We start from the raw sequence: 27,486 nt of genomic DNA, 5'->3' as shown, positions 1-27,486 counted from the left end.
TGACTAAACAAATGAATTCCGTCGATGAGCTTTCATGCAGGAGTCAGTTGTTTTGCTACAAAGTCAGGAACGGACTACCCCCGATGGTCCACACCCCAAAACTTTGAAATGACAGATATTTTTCAATATTTTTCAACAAAATAAGGTTACTTGGACAATTTTATGAATAAAAGTACTCGTGTGGAAAGTCGATCGGAGCAACGAGTCTTGATAAAAATGTAGTTCTACTCGACGACATCAAACCCGCTCGTCCACCATTATTTGAAATGAATAATTATCAAAGCAGAAATAATAATGATAACGTTAATTCAACAACATTTATAACAGGAATAATACAAAGTATGCTAAAATGGAGTCGTAAACAAAAAGTACAGTACCTATATGGAAGTTTATGTCACAATTGTGATAGCAGATATTTTTTCAAAAGAAATATCAAGTTCTGTAGATTCGTGGTGTTTTTAAACTAACGAGCTACTCTACTATGAAATATCGAATTCATTCCATATTTTGTATATACATAATACGTGTGGAATAATCACGTTTCGTGTTGATCAGTTATCTGAATCTCATGAAACTCAACATTCGAATGTTTCAAATTCTTCTTCACAGCTAAACTGTTGAGGAGTTTCACTGATAATTATAATTTTATGGGAGAAATTCTTTAACACGAATCTAAATTTAGCTGAAAAAACGCACATCGGAAAAAATATTTACTATACTAATAAAAAGCAAACGAATGAACTACAAAAACGGCTGCACATGATCAGGTGAAAAATATCCAGGGAATAATTATGTTCCATTTCTTTCACAGATGTTGACAAAAAAACCTTTTAGAAAGTTTAGATAAAAAATGAGAAAAACTGGAATGCGATTTTGTTTTGTTGAGTGGTGCGTTGTCATATGACTATCATTGTATTGTCAATATTCTATAGGATATTTTGAATTTTTTTGATATGGCCGAACAGTTTACATTCAATGAATATGCAGATATGCATGTATTTTATGAACGAGCATTTTGTAATGCTGCAGAAGCTCGTCGTCTGTATTCCGAGCATTTTCCCAATCGAACGGTACCGTCAAGAGAAACATTCGAGCGTGTCGATCGCAGCTTGAGGGAGACAGGTATGTAATAATTGATAATTAATTTGAGCACGTTGTTTAATTTCGATATTATTGTAGGTACAGTTTTGCCAAAACGAGGTGGTGAGGGCGCTCCTAGGACTGTACGTACCGTTGTATTGGAGGAAAATATTTTGGAAGCCGTCGCTGATGATCCTTCAATGAGCATCAGAAATCTATCAGAACAGTTCCATACATCCAAGTCCACTATTCATAGAATAATTAGGGAACAACTGCTCCACCCATTTCACATCCAGAAGGTACATGCCATGACACCTCAAGATTTTCCAGCACGACTGGAATATGCCAATTGGTTCATGGATAGGCAAAGAGAGGATATGACTTTTATTAATCGAGTTTCATTCACTGATGAAGCAGGTTTCAGTAGAGATGGAGTTATCAACTCTCATAATCTCCATATATGGGCCGAAGAAAATCTCCATGGGATATTGCAAACCAAACACCAACGGAAATTCAACGTGAATGTTTGGGCTGGTATCATAGGAAACCATCTTATAGGACCATTCGTTCTACAGGACCGATTGAATGGAGAACGTTATTTGGAGTTCATTCAGAACGATTTGAATGGACTTTTGGAACATGTTCCATTGCAAACCCGAAGAGATATGTGGTTTATGCATGATGGCGCTCCTCCTCATTTTAGTTTGATTGTGCGTGACCATCTGAACCATATTTTCCACAATAGATGGATTGGTAGAGGTGGGCCATATTCATGGCCATCGCGGTCTCCGGATTTAAATCCATTGGATTTCTTTCTGTGGGGGCATCTAAAAAGCCTTGTTTACGCTACACCTATTCACACAAGAGATGCATTGTTGAATAGAATAACATTACATTGTGAAGCCATACGAAACGACCCTGGAATGCTATTTCAAGTACAGAGAGGGTGTCTTCGCAGACTAAGAAAATGTATAGAGAGAGAAGGTGGTCATATCGAGCAGTTTCTGTAGCGGATTTTTCATTTCTGTTTGCTCTTGAGGCTCTTGAGTTTCGTTAGTTAAACGTGTTTGCATTATAAAAATTCGTTATGAACATTTTACCTATCATTTCCATTTTTCTTAAAAACTAATATTTTCGAATAATGGTAGACATCTCAGGATAAATGTTGTTGAATTAACGTTATCATTATTATTTCTGCTTTGATAATTATTCATTTCAAATAATGGTGGACGAGCGGGTTTGATGTCGTCGAGTGAAACTACATTTTTATCAAGACTCGTTGCTCCGATCGACTTTCCACACGAGTACTTTTATTTATAAAATTGTCCAAGTAACCTTAAATTGTTGAAAAATATTGAAAAATATCTGTCATTTCAAAGTTTTGGGGTGTGGACCATCGGGGGTAGTCCGTTCCTGACTTTGTAGCAAAACAACTGACTCCTGCATGAAAGCTCATCGAAGGAATTCATTTGTTTAGTCAATTACCAAAATTTGGATGATTTTGAATATTCACTTGAGAAGTTATCAAAGAAAAACATTTTTCATTTTGTAACTTCGAGGGCCCGTTACTTGGTAACGAAGGATTTTAGGAAAAAAAGTTATATGAAGTACTGGTGATATTTTGACCCCATCTATACATTCCCGAGAGGAAAAGAGGAAGTCCAGGGACACCCTGTATAACCTTATACACATTTGTGTATGGCTCTTCAGCTTCCTGAAAGAACTTTCCATGCAAGTGGCCGTTGATGGATGTCTCTCGAATGCTTTCACCATCAACGCTGGTGTTCTCCAGGGATCCATATTGTCCCCTACCCTCTTTTTATATCAACGACTTATTGGAATAAAACAAGAATCCAATATACTGCTCTGATGACGACAGCACACTTATCTCGTCATTCCAGCGATAAAACGCTTCTTTTCAAGAACGATGAAACTGACAGCCGTGAAAATAATAACTAGGTGTCACTATTCTTGTCCCATACGTGACTCTCGGGACCTAGGTATGCATCATTCTCACAAATTCTCAACCAGATTGAACCAATAGAAACAAATATTCAAATATGATTGTGACTAAACATTAAAACTTTGCATGGATGCTTCCATAGAAATTCACAAATTCAATTTGATATTATGATTATGACAGTAACTAGACCTTAACTCTACTGATAAACTCAAATGAATATTTAAGCCAAAAAAATTCACCAATACAATGAACAGAAACAAGGAACCGAAATGAAGAACGAATTGCCATACTTAACTGATTCACATAACCTCATGAAAATAAGACAATAATCCTTCAATTGAAACTCCAACTCTAATACTGATAATTTATATATGATATCAAGAAATCTCAAGATTATTAGCGAAATTTATTGGTCCAGCCGCGTCAAGTAGGTTGGCTATTTTTCACACATACGACTCTTGTCAGTTACGTATTCATTCATATATTCGAACAGAATACTTCCAAACAAATGTTCTTGCTGAAATTTTTCGTTATTCGAGTAATGACATGTATTTTATTTGTTGTTATTTCGATGGATTCAGCTGAGAATATTTCAGAATAATACGAGGGAAATAAAGTATCAAAACTCCAAATTATCTGAAATCTTTCGTTAACATGTATAGCTTGAACATTTTCTATATATATAAATATATATACAGGGCTATTCAAATTCGTTTCTGTACATGGGGATCTCGTAAACGATAAGAGATAGAGTATCGGTTGAAATGTAGCTAAGTTGTGTATTTTACAGACCTTTTCAATGATGTAAAGAAATCGAATATACCGAGTTTGAAAATGTCTCAAAATGGAAGGACTCTAATTCAAACTTTTATTGCGGCAATCATTTTTTTGGATACCTATATAAATTACTTCATTTCAATTTTCATTACAATTATCCTTTCGGATGTTATTATTGCTATTATTTCTTTTTCTGCTTATTGAAACACATATAATATATTTTTGATGTAGATATGTTTCACATAATCATAAAAGGTTTTCTTATTCGAAGTTCATTGTAGAAAACGCTCAGAGCAATAGAAAAACATGAATAGGTACCTAAAAATGGAAAAAAAAACTCCCTCAAAACTCTACGGTACAGAGGGAGACGTGGAAGTTGCTATTGTGTTTTTATTCAACTCAGTAAACCAATTTCCAAGGCCGTAATTTGAAAGGGAATAATTCACACAATTATAATCGAATATTACGGAAAAATCCCGAAATATAAAATTTGATTTAATTTCTTGATATAGAGTGAACGTCTACGATCCAAAAACTACAACAAAAATACAGGTCCGTATTGAAAAATTCAAAGATGGGGGTGGCCCAACTCAGATGACACCCTGTATAAAAGATACATTGATATATTCTGAGAGCACACATCAAATGCCAATAGCAAAATGTGGACAGATTTTCAAAATGTCTGCGAATAAAGAGTATATAGACAAAAAAATATTTGGAATTTTTTGGTTTTTCCTGTAAATCTCAAGAACCAAAAGAGCTATATCCGATTTATTCACATCATTGAATAGATCTCTAAAATACACAACTTTGCCACAATTTAACCGACACTCTATCTCTTATCGTTTACGAGATCCCCATGTACAGAAACGAATTTGAATAGCCCTGTATATATATTAGCATATTTACGTGTTTTGTCTATCATTGAATTAAAAATGATAGTCATTTTTTTCCATTACTCTTTCATAAATTCATTCGAAATCAGATACATTTCTGACTAAAAAGAAATGGTCAAACCATACACTTTTCATACGTAATTCAATGAAATATTACATGTAGAGAAAAAATGTACCATTCTTGGCAAATTTTCCATTAAAAATGGTGTTATTCCGAATGATAGATTTTGAGATATTGGATGTTGGACATTACACCATATTTTCTGTACCACTTGCCATAAACCCATATAATCCCATTAAAAAAACTAATAGTTTGGTCTGCCACACACTTATTGGTGGCCCTGTATATTAATAATTATATTCAGAACATAGCTCTCATTAGTTTCTACAAATTTTTCTCGGAACACTTGTTGTATCTCTAATAGACAAACAGCAATCATCCACCCACATATCGTTGATACACCCTGTACAAGTTGTATCAAGGCATGGGTGTAGACGATCTATAGCTAGGAGAAATTATAAATGGACTTAATTTGTGCATTGCTAAAAATGAAAGATGAAAATCTTCTATGAAAAAATGCAGTTTGGAATTGTTTGGCCTATTTATTGCCTATTTTGTCGAGAATTGAATAAATCATAAGGTTTGACTTTTTTGATAATTTCGTCAAGTATCAGATATAATTCTGACTTCTGACAGAAATTAGATGCTATAAGAAAGTAAATCCTACATTTCCTGCAAGCTCATAGTGTGGACTATTCTGGTATTGTCTTATATACAGGGTGTTCTATTTGAACAATCGGTCTTTCTGACTTCTTGACATATTTTATAATGTTTATGAGTTCCAAATCATTATGTTCAATTGATATTCGATGCTAAACAAAAAAACTATATACAAAATTTAATACAAAATAGAAGTTTATCATCTAATGTTTCATTTCACTAATTTTTACACCCCTCGTGCATCAGATTCAATCGGTCAAAGTGTGTGTAAATTCGTTATTCACCAGTTTTATTTGTAATAATCACTACTGCAGTTTCGTCCTAGATTTGAAGTCATGGCTATCTAAGTGAAGTTTTATTTTTTTACCCATTTTTTTAATGGGGACTACAAAAAAAATTGCTAAAACGATAAATCCTGTATACGACGGTTCATTTTATAAGCCTGCAATATTACAAATTACACAACTATGGTAGTAACGACGGTCAATTTTTTTGAAGAGTAAAATAATTTTCAAAATTTTTGGTACAAAGTTATTTTTATTTTTTGTTCACACCAAAAATTACTCAAAAGTATACAGTATTGTAAGAAGAACATAATATTCAATAAAAAAATCTGTTTAAAATTTGTTTTTCCATTAATCAGCTGTCGCTCCCATACGAACAACAACTCTCAGAAGTTGAGAAACTTGTGCGAGCTAAAGACTGACGAGGTCTTACCTTTTAACGTGTGATTCCTAATATCAAATAACAAAATGAAATGGATATTTTGGAACCAACTGGAGATTATTCTGGAGAATTATTTTGAACAAGAAAATCTCCAGAAAATCAATGAGTTTGTTCCGAAATACCTATTTTGATATTATGCAATATCAAATTCTTGTTATAATACTGTATAATTTTGAGTAATTTTGGTGTTAACAAAAAATAAAAATAACTTTGCCCCAAAACTTTTGAAAATTGTTTTACTCCTCAAAAAAATTGACCGTGGTTAACAGCACAGTTATGTAATTCGTAATATTATAGGCTTTCGAAATGAACAGTCGTATACAGGATGCTGTCTATGTATGTTTTTTTCGTAGTAATCAATTAAAAAATTGGGTAAAAAAATAAAACTTCGATTAGGTGGCCCTGACTCCAAATCTAGATGTATTTTTTAATGCTAAACAACTTTTCCAAATAACATTTCCCACAATTTTGAAGGTTCCTCGTATATTACGTTTGTTTTACTGTATTTTGTTGTTGCATGTTTAGTTTCAGGGGATGCACAAACTTTTATCATGAATAACATTTTGTCGAAAAACCCTTAATGAATAAGTTTCCCATAAGGTGCATACTTTGGGGATGACACAGTATATAGCATGTACAGTAAGCAATTTGTTACGTTTGAAGGTACCCATGACAAGTGTCTGTGTAATTCATATTGAAAATTGTTTTCAAGGTTCGTTTTTGAAACTGATCACCCTCATAAAATAATTTTCAACAGACTTCAATCGTTCAAACATCAACTTTTCTAACTTTCATAACCGAAAATATATCTGCATGGAAAAAATCATTTACAGCATATAATTGAATCTCTTAAATTTCTTCAATTCCTAACTAAGGATCAGTAAATATTTATTCGTATTTAAAGATGGTTGAGTCGATAGTTCAACACTCAAAAATAACCCAAAATGGAATATATTATCTATCTAAGTGAAGTGTAGAAACAGTTTCTGTTTACTATAGGTACTTCCTCAAATATAATTTAGTTCGATTGACTTGAAATAACAAATAAAATTGAACTTAATCACATTATCAACTCTTATGAATCCAATTTCTGTCAAAAGTCACTCCAATTTCAACCCATTCACGTCACAATTGACAGATCAACCGGAGATATCTAAAACCAGCTGATGATCTGGAAACTTCCCTGCCACATACCCGCCTGAAATTCCTGCGTGGCATCCGGCAACACCGCAAAGTCCTCGGAACAGGTTGTACTTGTTGAGGCAAAAGCTCTTTCATAAGCGTTCATAGTGGGGGGGATTCCACTACCAAAATCTAGTCCTGAGAACGGCTGACATTAACCGATCGTCGAGTACACGCTCAGCTCTCGTACATACAACAACTACACAACTAACCTCCAAAGCACGAGAGTCACACCGGAAGTAACATTGATGAATCCAAGTACATTGCCTTTGTGATTTTTTTTGTTTGAGTAGTGCGTTAAGTGTGTGTGGTCCAGGCTTTGCAGGTTATTCGACAGGGAGAACATGGACTTGTACTGTTGCGAAATTGCTGAAAATGAGAATACGGCGTACGACGATCCCACTCTGCTGCAAGATAGGGTTCTCAGGGTCCTGCTCAAGACCGAGGATAGGTACGTCTTGCCGTACTCGGCCACACTTTCCAAACAAAAGGAAGTCACTGTGGAAATGCGAAAGATAGTGGCAGAGTGGATGATGGAGGTAAGATTCCCCAGAATCCCGTTTACCCGGTAGGAAAAGCTGAACGGAAGTTTTTATAAAAATAGAAATGTTGAATTCAAAACACCCCCGAAAGGTACAGATCTGAGATAGGTCATTGCCTGCAACAGCCAGATGTTTCCAGGCCGCTGTGACTTTTCTGGGCTATAAAAGGAATGACGGCAGCCTGGATTTTATTAGAAACTCGGTTTGAACGCTCCACATTTTATGCGCGCTAGATTATTTAAAATTTAAATCCCCCATTATGCATGTTGTTTGTATAAGTAATTCGGCAAAACCATGCCGGTGCCATAATAAGTGACACGTAGCTACCCGAGCGCGTTCAATAATAATGATGATTGCCAAAAAGCGTTTAAATGTCCCGTCATCAACGTGTGATAAAATTTTCGAGCCGGGCATTTAAATGTTTCTAGAGGTCAACATCCTTGCACAGCTGACTGCCAATCCTGCCACAGCTGTAGAAAAGAGGTTTTCGTGGATTTTGTTAACTTACCACTTAGCAACAAATCGGCATTATAATATTGTTAGAGCGATGGCCTTTTAATGTCCTTGAATGGTGACGTCACGGTTTTCTACTGTTACCGGAAAGGGCCTCCCATTTTTTAAATGCTAATTCCGTCGAATTGTAGGTGTTACATCTGAGTGGGCAAGCGATTTGATGTCTGGGTTTTAAACATTTAAAGCGCCTTTATCGGTTTTAGTGCGATATTTAAACATATCTAGTTAGCGAGTTGTACAAGGTTGTTCTCGAAACTACTGCAGACACGTTCGAAGTGATTACTCCGAATAATCAGTACAGTCAAAGGTCGGATAATTGCCGATTCTGAAATTTTCTTGCAATTTGATGGCGCCTATCCGAGAATGCGAGTTAACAGGAGTACAGAAAGAATAACAGCCATTGAATATGTTTCGAAACCGTTTGTTTCGATTTTGTTTCAGATGAGTGACGTAACCTTGTCAGATTTTTTCCCGAATAGTGAAATGAGGGAGACTCCCATATTACCCGCAGATAATATGACAGTTTTCGATATCTTGATCAATTCAGTTAAGCTTCTGTCTTCGTCCATCCTGGGTCCTCACATTGAGGCCATTTTTGTCATGTTAATCAGCATTATATGTGAGCAAATTTGAAATGTTTTGAAGATACATTTCTTTAACTATGTGGAAAATGACTTGAGATATACGACGTACGACAAATTGAAAACGGGTTCGTTACGGTTCATTCATCCCCACTCAAATATAACAGAGCTGTCATCAACACGATTGGTTCAAGTTTCTCTATCTTCGTCTACATTGAATGAATTGGTTCAATTTCAAAAAACTGGTTTTGTTTCTTACTGGCTCTCACTCCAATTGAGTTGGTTGTATGTATTCTTCTTCTATGATTTGACAATGATGTGAAATCAGAAATAGATATGATGCAGCAATCCTCTGCACTTCTTAGATACAGAAAATGTTTTTGATAATCGATGTTTCTTCGACACAGAAACTTATTTAGTGATTCTGAAGACACAAATTACAAAAGAATTGAAAAACTAAACCACTGTCACATATTATCACATCTGGTAGAAAACCTTGAATTTTTAATCCATTACTTCAATTTTTTTGCCCCAGTGAAGTAATCTTGGAGTATTTTGGAATGGATTTTTTTAAATATTCGTTTTATCCGAATAAATTGAATTTTATACCAATTTTGTACTTGAAATTATGAAGTATTCAGTTCAAACTTTTATTCAAAGTTTTCTACAAAGAAAATGTTTTTCTGAAATGAATTGTATTTTCACTCATTTTACAACAAATGATGCAAATCAGTGTGATTGATCCATTTCCACGTCAGGTTTTCCACAGGGGTCCTATTTTAGACTGTTTCTCTTCAATTTCTCATTGGTATAATGTGAGAAGTTTCCGTATCCACCAAAACTGACAGTTTTTAATATTTTCAGTATTCAAAGATGACGTCAGTCGTATACTAAACATTAATAATCTTCAATCACACTGTTCACTGTGGATCTGGTCATTATTACGCATTGGCCAAAGACGGAACGGACTGGTTTAAGTTTGACTATAGTCGTGTCACTAAATATTCTAGCAATATCTTGATTTTATTGGAGCCTCTGGAGACACCCTACAGAGAGGACATTGGCAGATCAAGATCTTTGGATGATGTGGTGCTGCAGGTTTTTCCGGGTTTTCCTGCAGCTGAAAAAGCGAATGCGCCATTGGAATCAATGAAGTCATCCCGGAGCGCCAATTAATTTTTTGTTGTGTCATAATTTCATAAATTTTATTACTTTCTTCTTTACTATTACAATAAATTTTTCATTTATGAACCTTAAATAATGTCAGATAGCTAGGCCCCCACTTTGAGGTCTTTTTTCTTTGTCAAAATCAGTTGAATTTTAAATATTCTGTAACGGTAACGGTATAACCTGATCAAAAAATCTTTTTCCTTTTTTGACTTTGACATACATTCATTTAATAATTGTAAATTTCCAAATGACAGAATTGAAGAAATAAGAAAATCCCCCACTTCCCCACTTTATAAAATGTACATTATTTCTATTTATTTTTTACACACTGATGACATTCCACAAAAGTAATCCAAAACAAATATTGCAAGATTGTGCAATATTCCGAAAAATAATGTGCCCTACTTTGAACTATGTTTTAAAATAGTATACTTTCGTAATACCAATAAACAGTCATATTTACGGGACACAAGTTATTTTGAGCACAACTGGCACAAAATCATACCACAATAATCTACTAGAGTGTAATTTATTGGTTTGATATTAATTCAGAAGGTCAGGTTCCGTAACTGTACATTTGAAATACGTATAATTTTCAAAACATTCATTTTCCTCTTTCTTGGCAAACTGTTGTGTATGATTGAAAGAGAATAGATGGTTCATCAGTTCTCATTATGAGATCATAACTTGATTTTTTGCCAGGATTTTTATTTTTGAAAAATATATTATACCTCCCTTCAGTGGAAATATTTAGTTGGACGAATAAATTATCAAGTAACATATAAATGGGTGGATTTTAGTTATTTCACAAAAACCACTCTTTTGATTCACAAGAAACAAACTTTCAAAATGAAATACTCAAAATTTCTCCAATTCAGCTAATTTCGAAATCCTCCCTAATTTCTGGAATCTTTACCGAGTAATTCGCCTGTTTTTCTCTATATATCAATATATTGGTTTCTTCAAGTCTAAGGGAGTTGAATTCGATGATCTTGAAGGTCATTCTAATGATTTTCAATCACTGTTAGAGCGGAAGAATATAATGAGGCCAATTGCGACCCTGCTGATGAAACTAAATCACTTTCTGCATTATTCGAAATTCCTATTTCATGAGCATGTTACCAAGAAATATGCAGATTAGGGCGAGGTTGACTATTCGTGGGCTATAACTTTATTTAGTTACTGAACTAATGTCTGAAAACCTTTCATTCTGAAGAATAAACTACTATTGCATTTTTCATTCTACTTCCTGGAATGAATTCATATCAGATTGACAATTATCTTCTGCAAGTCCAATGTACTGAAAAGACGTTACATAATTCTAAAAAGTTACCGACAGTTCCAAACGTACCCTTTGATATTATTCAAAAACCAAAGACTTCGCCGAAACAATTGTCCTTAAGTCTCTGAAAATACAAAGGACAATCTACCGACTTCAAAGCCTTGAATTCTCGTTATGCAAATTCTTCCGTTCAGCGGTGCTAGACTAATAGCTCCTGGCAAAACCGTTGCGACGAGAAAAACCATCCTTTTATTTAATTCCGTAATAATTGTTTCTTAATAACACACCGTTTTTCTTTCCAGGTATGTGAAGAGCAAAAGTGTCAGGACGAAGTTTTTTCGCTAGCAATGAACTATATGGATAGATTTTTAATGTGTTGTTCGATAATGAAGAACCAATTACAGTTATTAGGTACGGCGTGTATGTTGATAGCATCGAAGTTGAGAGAATCGAGACCTTTAGCTGGAGAAACTTTAGTGTATTATACAGACCACAGTGTTACAAAACAACAGCTTTCGGTAAGTGTAATTCTCATTTGTAATAGCGCCCCCACCATATTTTTCTAAATAATAGATATGATTGAAATTTGACTTTGCCACTGATTTTTTTTGGAAAAAGTATATTAATTTCATTTCAGTTATCAATATCTCAAGAAAAAGTAGACCAGCTATCAGTTTCAATCTTTACTAGCAAAACTTTTTCTAAAAAATTCGCTCTATCGACTTGAGCTGACGATGGTTCAACTATATACAATTACATAAAGATCGATGTTCTAGCGGTTCGCACGGCTCCGTATAAAATCCCCTCATATAGAAGTATGTTCACAACTATCAATTCAAATTTCGAAATACGATAAGTACCTATCTACCTGAAGGCAACAAAAATGCGATCTTGACCTTCGAAATGACTCACAATGTGGCATAAACTCAAGTCAACTGCAAACTTTCTTCATCAAGCGTATCGCATCGATTCGTGTAGACGCTAGAATCCATTTCGTCGTATTCCAACCAATTTACACAAAACATTGATGAATTATACTCATAAAGTTTTCTATAGAATAATTATATAAGTATAAAAATCTGTTCTGTGTTTTTGAATTCATCTCTTTCAGACAGACAGACAGACAGAAGACTCAGCGGGGACTTCATTTTATGAAATGTAGTGATTCGAAAAATAGCTCTTTATGCAGAGTTCTTGTTTTTCAATAATAGGAGTATTGTGTGAAAGCTATTTTCCGGGTTTTTTGGCCGAGGTCCGCAGGTTATTTATGCCTGACGTTTCTATATAGTATATAGAGAGGTAGTAGAGATTCAAAAACACCACCAATGACATGAGTATTATTATTGCTAGAACGTGAAATGACATATAATCATAACTCAAAAGGGGCACATTTTCTATTATTTGTTTTTCGTAAATTTCGGATTTGAACATTTCAGACCATCATCTAGAAATGACGACTTGAATCTCAAAATGTCTTCTTTAAACTCGAAATTTGAACTTCCATTTCAAATTTATGACTTTATTTTGGAAATTTTGACTCTTATCTCAAAATTTCGAAATCGAAATTACGAGTTCGAACTAGAAAGTCGAAATTTCGACTTTTAGAGTTGGAATAATTAATAAAAATATGTGTTCTTTCTGCCCTTCCGTAAATATATAGTTTTTTATTTCCCTGAAAATTTTAAAATTACAACTGAGTCCAATGTTGATTGATTTTGTGAGCAAAAACCAGTTGAATAGTCAAAATTCAATTATATCTATCAGTTGAGAAACACTCATTTCATTATATATGCTATGATATGGGCATTTTCATATATTGTATTGAAGTATATTTTGTGTAATTTTTTGACATTCAGTAACAACTGTATGGACAATAAACCTTGCGGAGAAATATCTATGCAACAGCACTACCATAATTAGGTAATAAAGTCGTTAGTCATCACGGGGCGGAATTTGTGTAATGACCCCTATGGAAGGCAGTTTTCATAAAACTCACCCTCTGCGTCTGTTTCAGCTTTCAAATTGGGACTTACAGTTATTTGAACCTTTATAAAATTAGTACATTGAATAATACTAAATGATTAAAAACATTGTTTCTCAGATATTCACTCAGATATTGGGTTATATTTGTTTCCGTCTTTCGTCTCTGTAATTGTATTCAAATTTTGTCGTTCTTTGATGCAGTTGAATTAACTTTTTTCTCATTCTATTTTTCCACAACACAACAATCTTCATTCGTATATTTATATATCATTGAAATTTCACTTGGATTCTTCATTGTTGAAGAAAACCAAGTTTTTATTTTTACTCTCCGAAAGGAAACTTTCCTTAAGTGTTATTGTTTCCCTGAAAATTAATTGGAATTTGGGATATTATATCCATATTCGTTGAGAATTCAGGGATTCCAATCTGGAGGCGAAAATGTTGATTCATTTTGATATAAAATCCATGAGGCTCAAATCTGGGGTATCTACTTGCAAGATACGAGTACATACTTACTTGTCATAAAAAATCGCATTCTGAACGCACCATATTCGCGTTGTGCAAAAAAAATACAATATAGAACTATGTGGAACAAATGCATTTATAAAGATATGTTACCACACGCATTTTTTCATTACGAGTACTTCACCAAAGTATTTGGTGAAGCAGTTGGTATTTCATTTTTGCTAAATTATCAGGTTGACCTTTATCACAAGTCATATAGGTTTTTTTCAGCGTATATTTAATGTTCGCTAGTTTGAAAAGCTATCTTAACGGTAGTGCTTTCAAAATTCTGCACATTCCATACGATAGAGAATTCAATTCGTGCTGAAACATTCGTTAACTATTACAACGAGTCGTAAAATCAAACTCATAATTCCGTGTCTGCTAGCTATTTCAATATTAACAATGTTCAACTATTATCCACTGCTGTAATTGTTTTATGTGCATGAGTTTCATGACAAAACACAGACTCGCGTTTTTACCTAATGTGATTGGACTATAAAACCGCAGCTGATTGTTGAATGAAACCCCAACGACTATGAAAGTATAATTGAATTTCCCGTAATGTCTTCAATTTCCTAGTGTGGAAGTGATAAGACTATCGGGATTGATAATATATTTTGAGACTATCAATTTCAACAAAAGTTTTCCACGGAAGACTGAGGTTTTATATCGCTTGCCTATAACCACGGTTGCCCACACATTCCTATAGCGATACTGATAATAATGATAACTAAGTTTCGTAAAAATCGATCAGTACAGGGTGATTTGCGAAAACGGATATGCGTTTGAATTTCACACGTCACAAACGTTGGAATCCCTAAGAAATTTGGAAATGTTAAAAAATTGTTTTCTGACTCATCTTCTTATATAAAGCGGCGTAGGAAATAATTACTCAACTATAGTTTATTTTAGACTCTCATATCCCTTAATATATGTGAAAGGGATCCGTATTTGGACTAGTATAACTGCAAATTACAATTTTCGTTTTCAAAATGATGTGAAGATTAGGATGAAATTTCAATTTGACTTGATGAACATAAATTGTGGCTCAATTTCAATAAATGCTCATATATGAATATTTCCCTGAGACTAATTAATACTTCAAGTAATTCGATTATTTTATAATTCTAATGAATATACGAAAACAACAAAATTATTGTTTCTACATTGATAGAAAATTGTCATGGAAAAAACACATTGATAAAATTATAAAAAAACATTTCCTATTGGAAATTTTTACAAGATTAGGAACTTTATACCTATAACTTTTTTTAAAATGTGTATTTCATTCTCATTCATTAAAATTTTCTATTTGGGGAACCATACAAAAAAAACGAATAGAAGTATTCATAAATTACTATATTTGAAACCAATACTGAGTCAATGAAAGCCAAACTATTGGACTTTTATTCACTCTATAAAATCAAAATAGAAAATCTGCTTCTTCAACAAATTTTCTATCGATTAAGCTTTTATTTTTCAGATTCCGGAAGGTTATATACCCAAAAAACAGTAGAAAGTATTGAGTCCCCCACAAAAAAAATGTCTTCCAAAGAATATAATATAATTATTTTGAAACTGTCTGTTGAATTCGTCAACCAGCTATAACATAACTCTCAGTAATCTAAATTTGTGCAAACTGAGGATTAACGAGGTCTTGCCTTCCAACGTGCGACTTCCAGCATTATCAATATCTATATTTTCGCGAATATTTTCAAATATTGTGTTAGTACACGGATCTACATCGACCTAATAAATGAAACCGACTTCTGAACCATAAATAGCATTTTGATTCATTCCCAACATATATACGAGAACGAATAGATGATTCACATTATTTATTCATGTTTCGTCGTAGTGGGATCTAGTTTTCCCCGAAATATGTATCATAAAATGTATCATCATTCATTTCCGTATTCTTTTCAACCATCACTGGCGATATACATATAGATAAACTGCATTAGCAAACACTTATGCAATTATTGTGTTGTTTGTATGAAATTCAAGTGGGTTTTTTAGGAACTCAATTCATTGAGTTATATAACTTTTTTTTTGAACAAGGGACCAGAAATGGGTTTTTCGATCATGAACCTGAGGAAACACAAACTAATTAAACGGTTATCAGGAAACGTGATAAATCTTCTGATTTGCACGAAAGTGTAATTGATGACCTGAAATTGTCAACAAAACTACATCATTAATGAATGATACATGAAAGATTTATCGAAGTTTTTTAAGTGGAGTAAAATATTAAAATATTGTTCAATATTTACACAAAATATAATATAATATAATATAATATAATATAATATAATATAATATAATATAATATAATATAATATAATATAATATATAATATAATACGTCTCAAATAATTGAATGATAATTACAAAAAGAAATATGTTATCTTGTAATGGGTGGAAAATGTTCACAAATTCTCTTTTAATATTCTACCTATTAACCAATTTTGTTTCTTGGTTTCGCATGACTAGTATTTATTTGATTTGTGTTTTTCAATGAATGTTTGTAAATTGCAAATCGAAACACTGGTCAGATTTCGATAATTTTCAAATCAAATTTGTTCCATACAAAAATGATAATAAAGTCATATTTATTGAAAGAAATCATTTAAAGTGTAACCTCTTGATAAGTGTCTCATCTCAGACCAATATAATTCTATAGATAATTCCTTGGGTGATCTCAAATGTTTATCATTGATAATAAACACTTATAAGTCAATGAAACAATTTTTTTATACGATGGGAGGACCATAGAAAAACAAGATGTTTTTTTTTCAACAAAATTTCCTGTCGATTTCCACATATGAAAATTATAGTGTTTAACTATTCTGCAATACTGAAAATTAGTTTTAGGGCAATAGGAATTTATGCAAAAATCAAATATTGTATATAACTAGTTTACGATCAAATGACTCATTGTATTGATTAACCTGTGAACTAGTTTGATATTTCTTGATTTCAATTCACGGAACATCTAGGCACACAAACTTATTCACACCTCAAGCGTAGAACTAAAGGGATTCCATTTTAGACTTCTGTTGTTCTTTTATACTCACAAACGACAACTCAAACGTTTATGAATCAAAATCTTGAAAAATTTTGGAAATATCTAATTTTTTTTCTTTACTATTTCCGATTGGATAAATTGTAGAATTTAGTATATCAAGTAGCAGTTCATATTAAAAAAATTGATATAATATGCAAAATAAATTTATGGATCATTTAGCTCATGAATTAAGTTCATTAGTGGTTAAATATATTTTTAATGACTCATGTTAGACTTCGAAGATATTCGGACATTTGCCTCTTTGATTTGTTTGTTCAAGACATTATATATCTACATTTCAACTCTCTAAAATACTGTCTTGTGTATAATTACATGCTCCAAGTAGGGCGTCCAGGTGAATAAAGTTCATTTTTATAATAGTCACTTCGACTAACTATGAATATCATTTACCTATATCACGTGAGCTGAAATTAAGTAATATACAGTCTAATGAAATATTTTTTCAACAATCCAAACTGTTTCAAAAATCAATTATTTTTCTTTCTCTGTGGAATTAGACTCTTAAACACTTTGAGAACTAAATTAGGGTATTTCAGTTTATGAATGAATAATAAACACACTGAGGAAACAAGAGGGGCTTTGAATGATAATAATTCAATTAAATATAATGAAATGAAACCTAGTTCATATTATTTTTGCCTAATTTGATTGTACTAACATGCCTGAAAATAAGTTTAGGATTTAATTCAACAGTTGCGTGTGATTTTATGCTCCGAACAAATTTTCCATAATATTTATAGTATATCGGTGTCCGTAATCTCTCAGATATTTGTAATAATCTTGACAAACTTCCTGTGATATGAATGCTCCTCTCTTTGCCGACAGACTTGTTTAGGTTCCGATTGATACCCGGGTGTAAAAATTTAGATATTTCCAGGATGTAACCTAATTTTTTTCCCACAATGAATACTCCTTTCATTTGCGGAGATGAGAGAGATCCCGACATTTCCGATAACCTTACAATGTGGCAAAATTGTTTGGTCAATAGAAATTCAAAACTTTACATATTTCTCGGTTTTTTATAATGAAAACTTTGATAACCCTGATTTTGATAAAAAAATTACTGGCAATCTAATCATAACGAGATTTTTACGGTTCTCATTAACAGCAGATTGAAGCTTCGATTTGAAAGTCAAAGAAAAAAACGCATTGAAATACATTGTTCTGTAATCTGAAGTTGAAAATCGTCAGCACTTGTTTCAAGCTTATTGGCTGTCATCAGTACGGTGTTGCGAAATTCAAGAATAGGCAAAGTAAAACACATTCATTTCTTATTATTTGAATCGTAAAAAACTGATGAAATCCACGAAATTGTTTTTATATTGAGTTGTCAGCTCCTAAGTTTGCAGGAAATAACGTTTTTCAAACTGTTTATTTATCACTTTTGTTTCCATGTATACAAAAAAGATTAAGAGTGTTGAAAAAATATAAAATAACAATGTCCATATCTCTTTTACCATATCGCATAAAAATATCATTAGAAAGACAGATTATTGCGGTGTTATAAAGCTCAGACCCTATTTAGTTCTTGCTCCAAACGATCGTTAGGGAATATTGAAACATGTATACTTATTTCATGGTTACTATCAAATCACTTGAGCCCCTGAAAGTATGTTTTTTCAAATTGGTAGTGATTTTATAATAACTTACTCTTCATATAAGCGATTTCTCGATTGGTTTCTATTGATATATCTATAATATCAACTGATTTCGAAGTATTTTCTCTTTCACTGAAATATAAACCCATCTTCACGTTCATCAAACATTTGACAATTACTTCTCAAAAGTTATCAGGATACACGCGTCATCGCATCAAGCTGTTCAACTTATTTCAATGAAAATATCAGCTGTATAGTTGCAAAAATGGGATAATTATAACCCGCAAGAATAAACAATTGATATCAGAAAGTATGAATGGATCTGCCAGAGATAACTTCAACATCTAGAGCAACAGCAGCTGATTTTTGACCTTTGCATCGTTTTTATCTTTTTCAAATCCCAAATGTTAATAATAATATAATAATTAATCTGGCTATGACACAAGGTGCCAACAACTCGGACTAGTGTGGAAATTTACCTACTTCTTACCTACGCGTCAGCTGTTTTTACGCAATCTCTGTCAGTCTGGAGTCCCAATAAACTTATCAGTGTTTTCATTCAATTTGTTAATTAGTCCAGATATCGGACAATGAACTCGCAAATCCGCTAAGAAATTTGCTTCGAATATTGGTGGCAGATTTGCGAATTTGGGCACACAAAAGTTTTTTGATTGGGCTGTGTTTTCGAGGTCTATTTTCGAAACTCGAAGATTTTATCACAAGATAAATATTGGCGCTTTCCTCAAATCCAGAAATTATCTACCGTTATCTGTGAAGTAATAAGGCGTGCAAGAGATTACGTACATTCTACATCGTTACAGATACCGTAAGGTATTTAAGTTTTAAATACCTCGAGATTTAAAGTCAGTGATGTGGTATTATTTCCGTTTTTACCTTTCTCTTTTAATTTTCTCAAGTATTCATAACTAGAGCTCTTCGTTTTCATATATTTTACTGGTGGTTCACCTTTTTTATTTGAATTTCTATACTTTGTTGATATTCCTATAACGTCAGTCTTCAGATTTTCAGAGAAAATTGTGCATTATCATTAAATACAATGGAAGAAAAAGACTAGTTTATTCAGTATGAAGAAAAGAACTGAATTGAAAAAGGAAGGTTTTGACTTTCTACTTCCCCATCTTTATACAAAAGAATGTGAGATTTTTCCAAAAGAAAGAAGGAAGGAAGCAATCAATTCCAAACAATTAACTCTGAATTTCACGACAGAAAAATACTTTCGAGAAAAATACTTTTATATGAACACTGAATTATACATTATTCGTTATGGAAGTGAATCAGATATCACTCACAGGATTGCTACACAAAATACCAAATGGAAGAGATAACGTTTCAGTTGCATGGAACACTGTCATCCTCACTGGTGGACATCCGATGTTTCGGCATGAGGCCCTTGTCCTTTTGCTTCTTCAGCACCAATTTGGATAACATTATAAGATGAAGCACTCAATTCATTTATGAAACTACATTATGTCACGAATGAGGTGAATCTACTCATGTCATCGATAACAGGACGCAATGACATTCATTAGCTTATTTGATTAAATCCCATCTATTTTTTTGAACACTTGATAATAGTAATGATAGTAGGAAATCTGTCTAATTGATGACTTGTTTATTTTGAAAAAATTCATGATCACTTTAATGAAATGAATGAAAAACACTTTCGTCTAATTTCCACTAGTTATTTTATTTTTACGAACGGTTTCGGAATTCACCCCATTATCGAGTATAAACTAATACGTATTTGAATTTTGAAAACGGGGTTGGTGCCGCTAATGTCATGGCGTAAAGTTTTGGAACCACCGGGTATATTTCATTTATTCCTTTGTAAACTGCAGATCTCCACTTTCCGATTACTTTCCATACCGTATTGCGTTTAATGTTCGGGAACTTCGACTCTATGGGCGGTTTAATTTTTTTTTAATAAAACTTTGATATATTGGTTTTGTTCTTAGCAGTATATCTTGATCAAATTCTGCGACCGCTTCCCGAATGACTTCTTTGTATTTTTCGAAGGAGTTGTGTACTGGGCAACGACAACTCTCAGAAGTTGAGAAACTTGTGCGAGCTAAGGACTAACGAGGTCTTTTCTTTCAACGTGTGATTCCTAACACGGATATAGTTCAAAGATGTTTTGTATGCAATTTTTCCTTCACAGGTGGCCGAGGAATTTTGAAGGGTTTTGACGAACAGAGCTTTTGCTTTAAATTCAGATTTCAATTCAAGATTTAGTCCTCCCAGTTTATATGGTAGATAAAGTTGGTCCCTGCCAACTTTATATATTTGAACACTCCATATGTAATTACCCGTTAGAAGTTTTATTTTATGTATATGATACTGAGAAACTGGTAAACCTTATGCCAAATACCACGCCTTAGAAAGCACAAACATGTTTACAAATTGAATTTTTCTTATCAAGTGTAAATTCCGTCTGTAAATGGTTTCTAAGAGTAGCTGCATATTGTATAAAATTAAGTCCCAATTTTTTCATATCATTCCATTGAAGTCTGCACTACTCTCATTCCTAAAATTTCAACATCTTGTTGAACAGAAAAGTTTTGTAAAAAATTACGTTTGAAGTTTCCTCAAAGTGAGATTAGTGATTTTTCATAGTTAACATTTGCATTAGATGCCTTACAATGTATTCCAATAAAATTGTTAGGAGAGAATACTTTCACTATCAACGCTGGTGTTCCCCAGGGATCCATATTGTCTTCAACCCTCTTTTTTTATTGTATATCAACGACTTATTGGAAATGACCAAGAATACAATATATTTATGATGCACTGTTTGCAACCTTTGGTGTAGTAATGAATATTACTGGAGTTTTTTCCCAACACCAAATCGTTATTTTCAACACCTCGACACGTGTTTCGATCATCAAGTAATCATCTTCAAAGAGGAAGATTAAAACTGTTTTAATCTTCATGTTTGAAGATGATCACTTGGTGATTGAAGCACGTGTCGAGGTGTTAAAAATAACGATTTGGTGTTGGGAAAAACTTCAGTAATATACAATATATTGCTTTGCTGACGACATTCCATCTTGTCTTCGTCTCGTCATCCCATTTAGATTCCAGGACATCGGCAGCAGAAGTTTGTGGTCAAACAATTCCCCTTTCTGCTTCGCTAAGTTGGTTAGGGGTTAAAATGGACACCAATATGTCTTGGCACAATCATGTCGCTGGAATTGCTGAGTCTGCTTCTCAAAAGCTTGGAACACTGTTCCGAACCAGAAAGCTACACACACCTCAACAACTTTTCATGCATTATAAAGCTCAGATCAGGCCTCCTTCGCTTTGTAGTATTGTTCTCATGTATGGAGCTCCGCTCCCATACATGTCCTGAAGTTACTGGATTTCATCCAGAAAAGAACCATTCACCTGATTGGAGACGCGAACATTTGTGCAACATTGATAGCCTGGAACATCGAAGAAAGGTTGGAGATTTGTCTCTCTTCTATAGGTACTTCTACGGGAGGTGTTCAAGTGACTTGCCACAATTGATTTCACCAAGAGCGGTACATAGCAGAAGTACGCGACGGAATGTGGCTGCTCATCGTTTTGAGGTTCAACTGAGTACACCTCGAACCTCACTGTTCAACAGTTCTTTCAGACACAAACTGGAAGAAAAAGCCCCCTCCAAATAGCTACTTTTGTATAAACATTGAATCACCTGAAGTAAAATACTTTGTAAACAAATACTTTTATATGAACACTGAATTATTATTTTTTGTGTAACGAAAGCGAAAACCCATGAATGACAGAAATAACTCTTGTACCTCACCAAATGACAATAAGACGGAATTTAAACTTCGAGATGTAAACTCTTACTATTGATGAGAGCCATTCATAAAAAATCAACAAACATATAAGTACTGCAAGGAAATTCACACCTATCATTCCACGATTCTCGCCCGGCATACCTGTCGAAAAGTACCTGTTAGATTTCACAAATTCCGCCCCGTTAACAGGTACCTCAGCCTTCCTAGAAGTCGGAAATGAAGCCTTTTGACTCTCGGGCCCATTGTAGACATTCTTCACGGGATGCTCCTTCTTCTGGGCGCAGTATTTCTTATTCCTGACATTAATGTATCCCACAAAGCGGACTTCACAAATCCCCATTGTTAGTGGCGCCGACCCGTCACCTTTGCGTCTTCCAATAATAAAACGTTAATTTGTTTTCCTAACGGAGCCCCTTGGATTTTTGTCGAATTTTGAGCATGGTTAATCGACCGAGAACAGAACCTTATCATTCTCAGAGATGATTTAACGTGTTTGTTTTGTTTGGAGGACAATGACATGGCTGTTCTATTTTCGGGGAAGAGTTTTAATTTTGGTTAAGCGAGTGACAACCACTTCAACTCATGTGTTGAACGAGGGAATATTATCTCATTGACAAATAGTGCGGTAAATCTAGAAATTGGGTCAAAGCTAATCCATTATCACAATCATTTCTTTACAATTTGCACGAGTTTTCGTGAACCAACACATAAATATCGATATAGCAATAATCCTCTATCATTCTTATTGTATAACAACCTTACTTTATGAAAGTTCTTGTGATACAAAAGAAAATTATAAGATTGATTCTCGGATTAGCATAATTGGATAGTTGTAGGCCAATTATGATTCAGTATGAAATCTTCAGTGCACCCTTTATATATATTCTTGAGTGTTTTTTTTGCACATATGCCAACCCATATATTGTGTATGTTTGAAAAATGAAACATTAATATAACAATGTTTACTTAAGTATGTGGGGGGGGGGTTAGAGCTTTGCTTACTTTTGCTGACAATGGGGGTGGGAGGTAAATATACGGTTGAATTTCAACCGCACATGTACAGAACACACGTAACATAAATACTTTGTACCTACACATCGTACAAAAGTATATGAGAGATCATCATATTATAATGCAATTAAATTATATAATAAACTCTCACTGTAAATCAAGCAAATTTCTGACAAGCTCAAATTCGTAGCTTTTGTGAAAAAACTTCTGGTGTATAAATGTTATTATACCCAAATACCTAAATTTACTAATTGTACCTGAAATGGTACAGCAGCAAAGACTCATTGAAAGAATCTCTAAAAGATATATGATGGAATCGGCCGATACTTGATGAAAATCCATAACTAACGTATTCCAAAAACACTTTATTGTGAGATTTTCACTAAATTGTTTTACAAAAACGCAACACGTGTTTCGCCATACAATGGCTTCATCTGGCGTGTCTTTCAAAGAAAGACACGCCAGATGAAGCCATTGTATGGCGAAACACGTGTTGCGTTTTTGTAAAACAATTTAGTGAAAATCTCACAATAAAGTGTTTTTGGAATACGTTAGAATCTCTAAAATAATTTTGAAAAACAATGTACTGTGACTCACACCCCTGAGAAAAAAACAAACCGTCACATAATGGACTGAAATTTCTCATTGTTAGCTTTTTTCATAAATAAAAAAGTAAAACTGGAACCGATGACGTAAATTAAATTAAAAAAAGCACTTTTTTCAATCACCAACCAAGTTGGCGTCTTCAGGAGATGAAAACTAATTCGTAACTCCAAAGCGAGTTGAGGAACACAAAATTTTTCTGGTTTTCCAAATCGAATATTTGCTGCATGTTTTTTGATACAAGTTTAAATGACTCGCTTAGTCTGACCGATATAATTTTTGTCACAGTCGTTCTTATGATCAGCAGTAGCTGATATCGATCGCATTTCATCCACGCATATTTATGAACTTTTGAAAGCTAAACATTCTCATGAAACCCCTTGATTTTAACTATTTCAATAAAACTTTTATAAATAATGGAGGTTAATAACTACTTGAAAAACTCATTTAAAACTGACAATTTTCTGAAAGTTTCAAAATTACTGATAGTTATTTTCGTTCAATTCCAGTTTATGAAGGTCATCAAATTCTCCAAAACGATTAATTCATTTCAATAATAATAATAATTGTAGTTCATTTCCCACAAAAGTGTCATGACCAACAAAAATAAAATTACAAATTGATAAAAAGCCATTATTAGGAGAAAAAGACGAATTTTATGTGATCGATATACTCTTACATGTACAAGAACTTCTGTCATTATTCTTTTGATTTGATTCTACGTTCTTTCCTTTATAGATCCTTTTTGGAAATAATCGTGTTCTCTCTCCGATTTTCAAGATCAAGAAAAATAATATTTTCATATCATTTATTTCAGTTTCAGCCCAAGATGAGATAATTCTATTTCGATTTCCAAATAACAACGTGCTTGGTAAAATTGTAATATAATTAGTTGCAAGAGGTTTATCAGTATTCCTGGGTTATATAGAGTTTTTATGTGAAAGATTGAAATGTATGTAGATTGAAATTTGATTTTTATACAGTAGAGAAAGTAAATATATTTGCAATTATTGTGTTACGAACCATTCGAAACAAGTTTTTCGGAGTTTTAATGTCATTAGTTCGCCGGCCATGAAATCTGTACGCACATTCATAATGTTTGACTGAAAATTATAATTAGTTTTGTGTGTTCAGTTATTGATAACTGGGGACTATACAGTTATTCAATTTGCTTCTACGAGTAATGAACCTTTTCATTTATTTGGGTAAGTTAACTTTGAAATTATGAAAAACCTTAAAGAACCGGGCTCTTCATCAGGTTTCCTTGCATAAAATTTTCTTTCTAAAGCTCATACTGAAAATAATGTTCAAGTTTTCAATTATCAGAATCGGCCAATTTGTTTCTCAGACCTGGTGAATATTGTCACCAGGTCCAAAGAACAGCATGGTCTCAAAAGACCCTCTATGGAAGACACAAAAAACTCTTCAGTTTTTCGTTAGTGTATATAATTGATGACATTCCTTCTTCGATAATCGACAACCAGCAAGAGAAAAAGTAATTGCCCAAAAAGTGCAATGTAGTCGACGTGTTTAGAAAACGTTTTCTTTGGCTTTCCTCGCTATTAGATAATTGGTCTATTACCGTGGCTAATTCATTTGTTAGCGACTCGAAGCGAATTAAACGAGCTTGTTCTACCTAATAGGATTGTTGGCAGTAATTTTATAGTACTCGGAATCTGTTAATCTGAAATGCTGCTTGTCGTCAATGCTGCTTGTTGAATGACAAAGGCCATGGACCGAGTCTGTATGTCAGAATGATTCGATATCGTTGTAGTCGGTAATTGTCTTCTTTTGTGGAATTCAATACCAGTGGCATTATCACAGAAATGAATTCTGGAAAAGTTGAAGGCTGGTATAAATACTGAGGATTTGGTAGATAAATATCTTCATGCCTTGAAGCAAGAGTAATTTTTTATCAAGGAATCATCGTTTTCTTGATCTTTTCTGAGACTTTCCGCCTTCCTCAATCTGAAAAATTGCAATGGAGAACATCATACAACCAACTTGTGATAGAACATAGAACCAACTTGTGATATTTGTGAATTTCAACTAACTGTGAAACATATTATAGTACAATGCCCTGTATTCCAAATTGAGAGAGACACATTTAAGATATCCCCTAACTTGAATGAAATGTTAGATTATAGTAATAGTAACAAAATCATTCCATTTTTACACACTTCAGATTTAATTAGGAAGTTATAAATGTTATTCATCAACTCCACCGCTAATGACCCGAAGGTTTGATGCGGTTTATTGAAATAAAAAAAAAAAACATCATACATTTGTTGAAAGGGCATACGTCTAGTGCGACGATAAAGTTATAATTAATTATTGCTATCGCTGCCATACTCTTTATTTCAGATTAAGGAAGGTGAGGTCTCAGAAAAGGTCAACAAAAATCAATGAAATCGTGTTGTGCTACTTTATAATTATGTTTTTATTGCTTAGTTACATTATGTACCTGCGCTGGTATGTGCCTCTGTGGATATAAAGAAATAAAAACAGTTTCTGATTAAATGCTACTGGAGTTTTTTCCCAAGAATAAATTGTTATTTTAACACCTCGACACGTGTTTCGATCACCAAGTGATCATCTTCAATAGGAAAATCTTCCTCTTGAAGATTACCACTTGTGGAGGTGTTAAAATAATGGTTTGGTATTGAGAAAAACTCCGGTAATATTCATTACTACAGCAAAGGTTCCAAACCGTGCATCACAGTTTCTGATTAACTTATCAGTACATGATATCCTTCAATGATGAAATCATAAAATGTCAAGTCATGGTATCCATTGAAAAAATGTCACTCAACTTCATTCGGTCAAACTCACAAAAATGACAATTCTGGAGACTGTAACTTGCACAACAAGTCTGATATAATTCAATGTCCATCATGGTATTGGCCAGGGTATTAGCCACGGTATTACCCAGAGTACACATTATTCCAAAACAAAAACATTTTAAAATTACCAGAAAAGCAATAGGTACTGTCTTCGAGGCGTGTTTCACCGATCAACTTTGTTGGTGCACAGGGTATCAATCAACATCTAACTGAGACCCTTGGCACATAAATAACTATCTGAAAGTTATCTTTCTGACTGATGCTCATTGACTGATTCAATACTGTTGCTGAAGACAGTTGTTTTAAGAACCTCATTTCAAGTTATGGTGGAGGACCTGAGTTCAATTTGGAAAATTGCACAGGGATACAAACAAGTTGGTATAACTACAAAAAAATCGACGTAAAGACAACCAAATAGTGAAAAGTAGAGTTAATGTACTTATGAATTTTAGTGGATTGAAAGTGATATTCTAGAACAATTTCATTTTATTATAGTTGGAGGGAAAGCAAAGCCAAAACGAGTGTGAAATTCAACTGGAGAAACAATACATTGATTGGGAGTAACAACTGGAACCTAGCTGGAACCCAAGAAATAGGGAAAAAAACTGTAGAAAA

General features: G+C 33.5%; 1 protein-coding gene across 1 annotated transcript in view; it reads left to right on the top strand.

Moving 5' to 3' along the window:
- Positions 1-7,469: 7,469 nt before the first annotated feature.
- Positions 7,470-27,486, top strand: part of LOC111506239 (G1/S-specific cyclin-D3) — a 52,001-nt gene continuing 31,984 nt past the window's right edge. The window contains exons 1-2 of the mRNA XM_023161250.2: positions 7,470-7,884; positions 11,736-11,951. Coding sequence (XP_023017018.1) covers positions 7,690-7,884; positions 11,736-11,951 — 411 coding nt within the window. The 5' untranslated portion in view covers positions 7,470-7,689. The remainder of the gene's footprint in view (positions 7,885-11,735; positions 11,952-27,486) is intronic.

The sequence above is a fragment of the Leptinotarsa decemlineata genome, unplaced genomic scaffold (genome assembly GCF_025532065.1).
Source record: "Leptinotarsa decemlineata unplaced genomic scaffold, Ldec_3_MD MMD2_tig00026314_RagTag_RagTag, whole genome shotgun sequence".
NCBI classification, from domain to species: Eukaryota; Metazoa; Arthropoda; class Insecta; order Coleoptera; family Chrysomelidae; genus Leptinotarsa; species Leptinotarsa decemlineata.
This window is presented reverse-complemented; position numbering and strand designations above follow the sequence as displayed.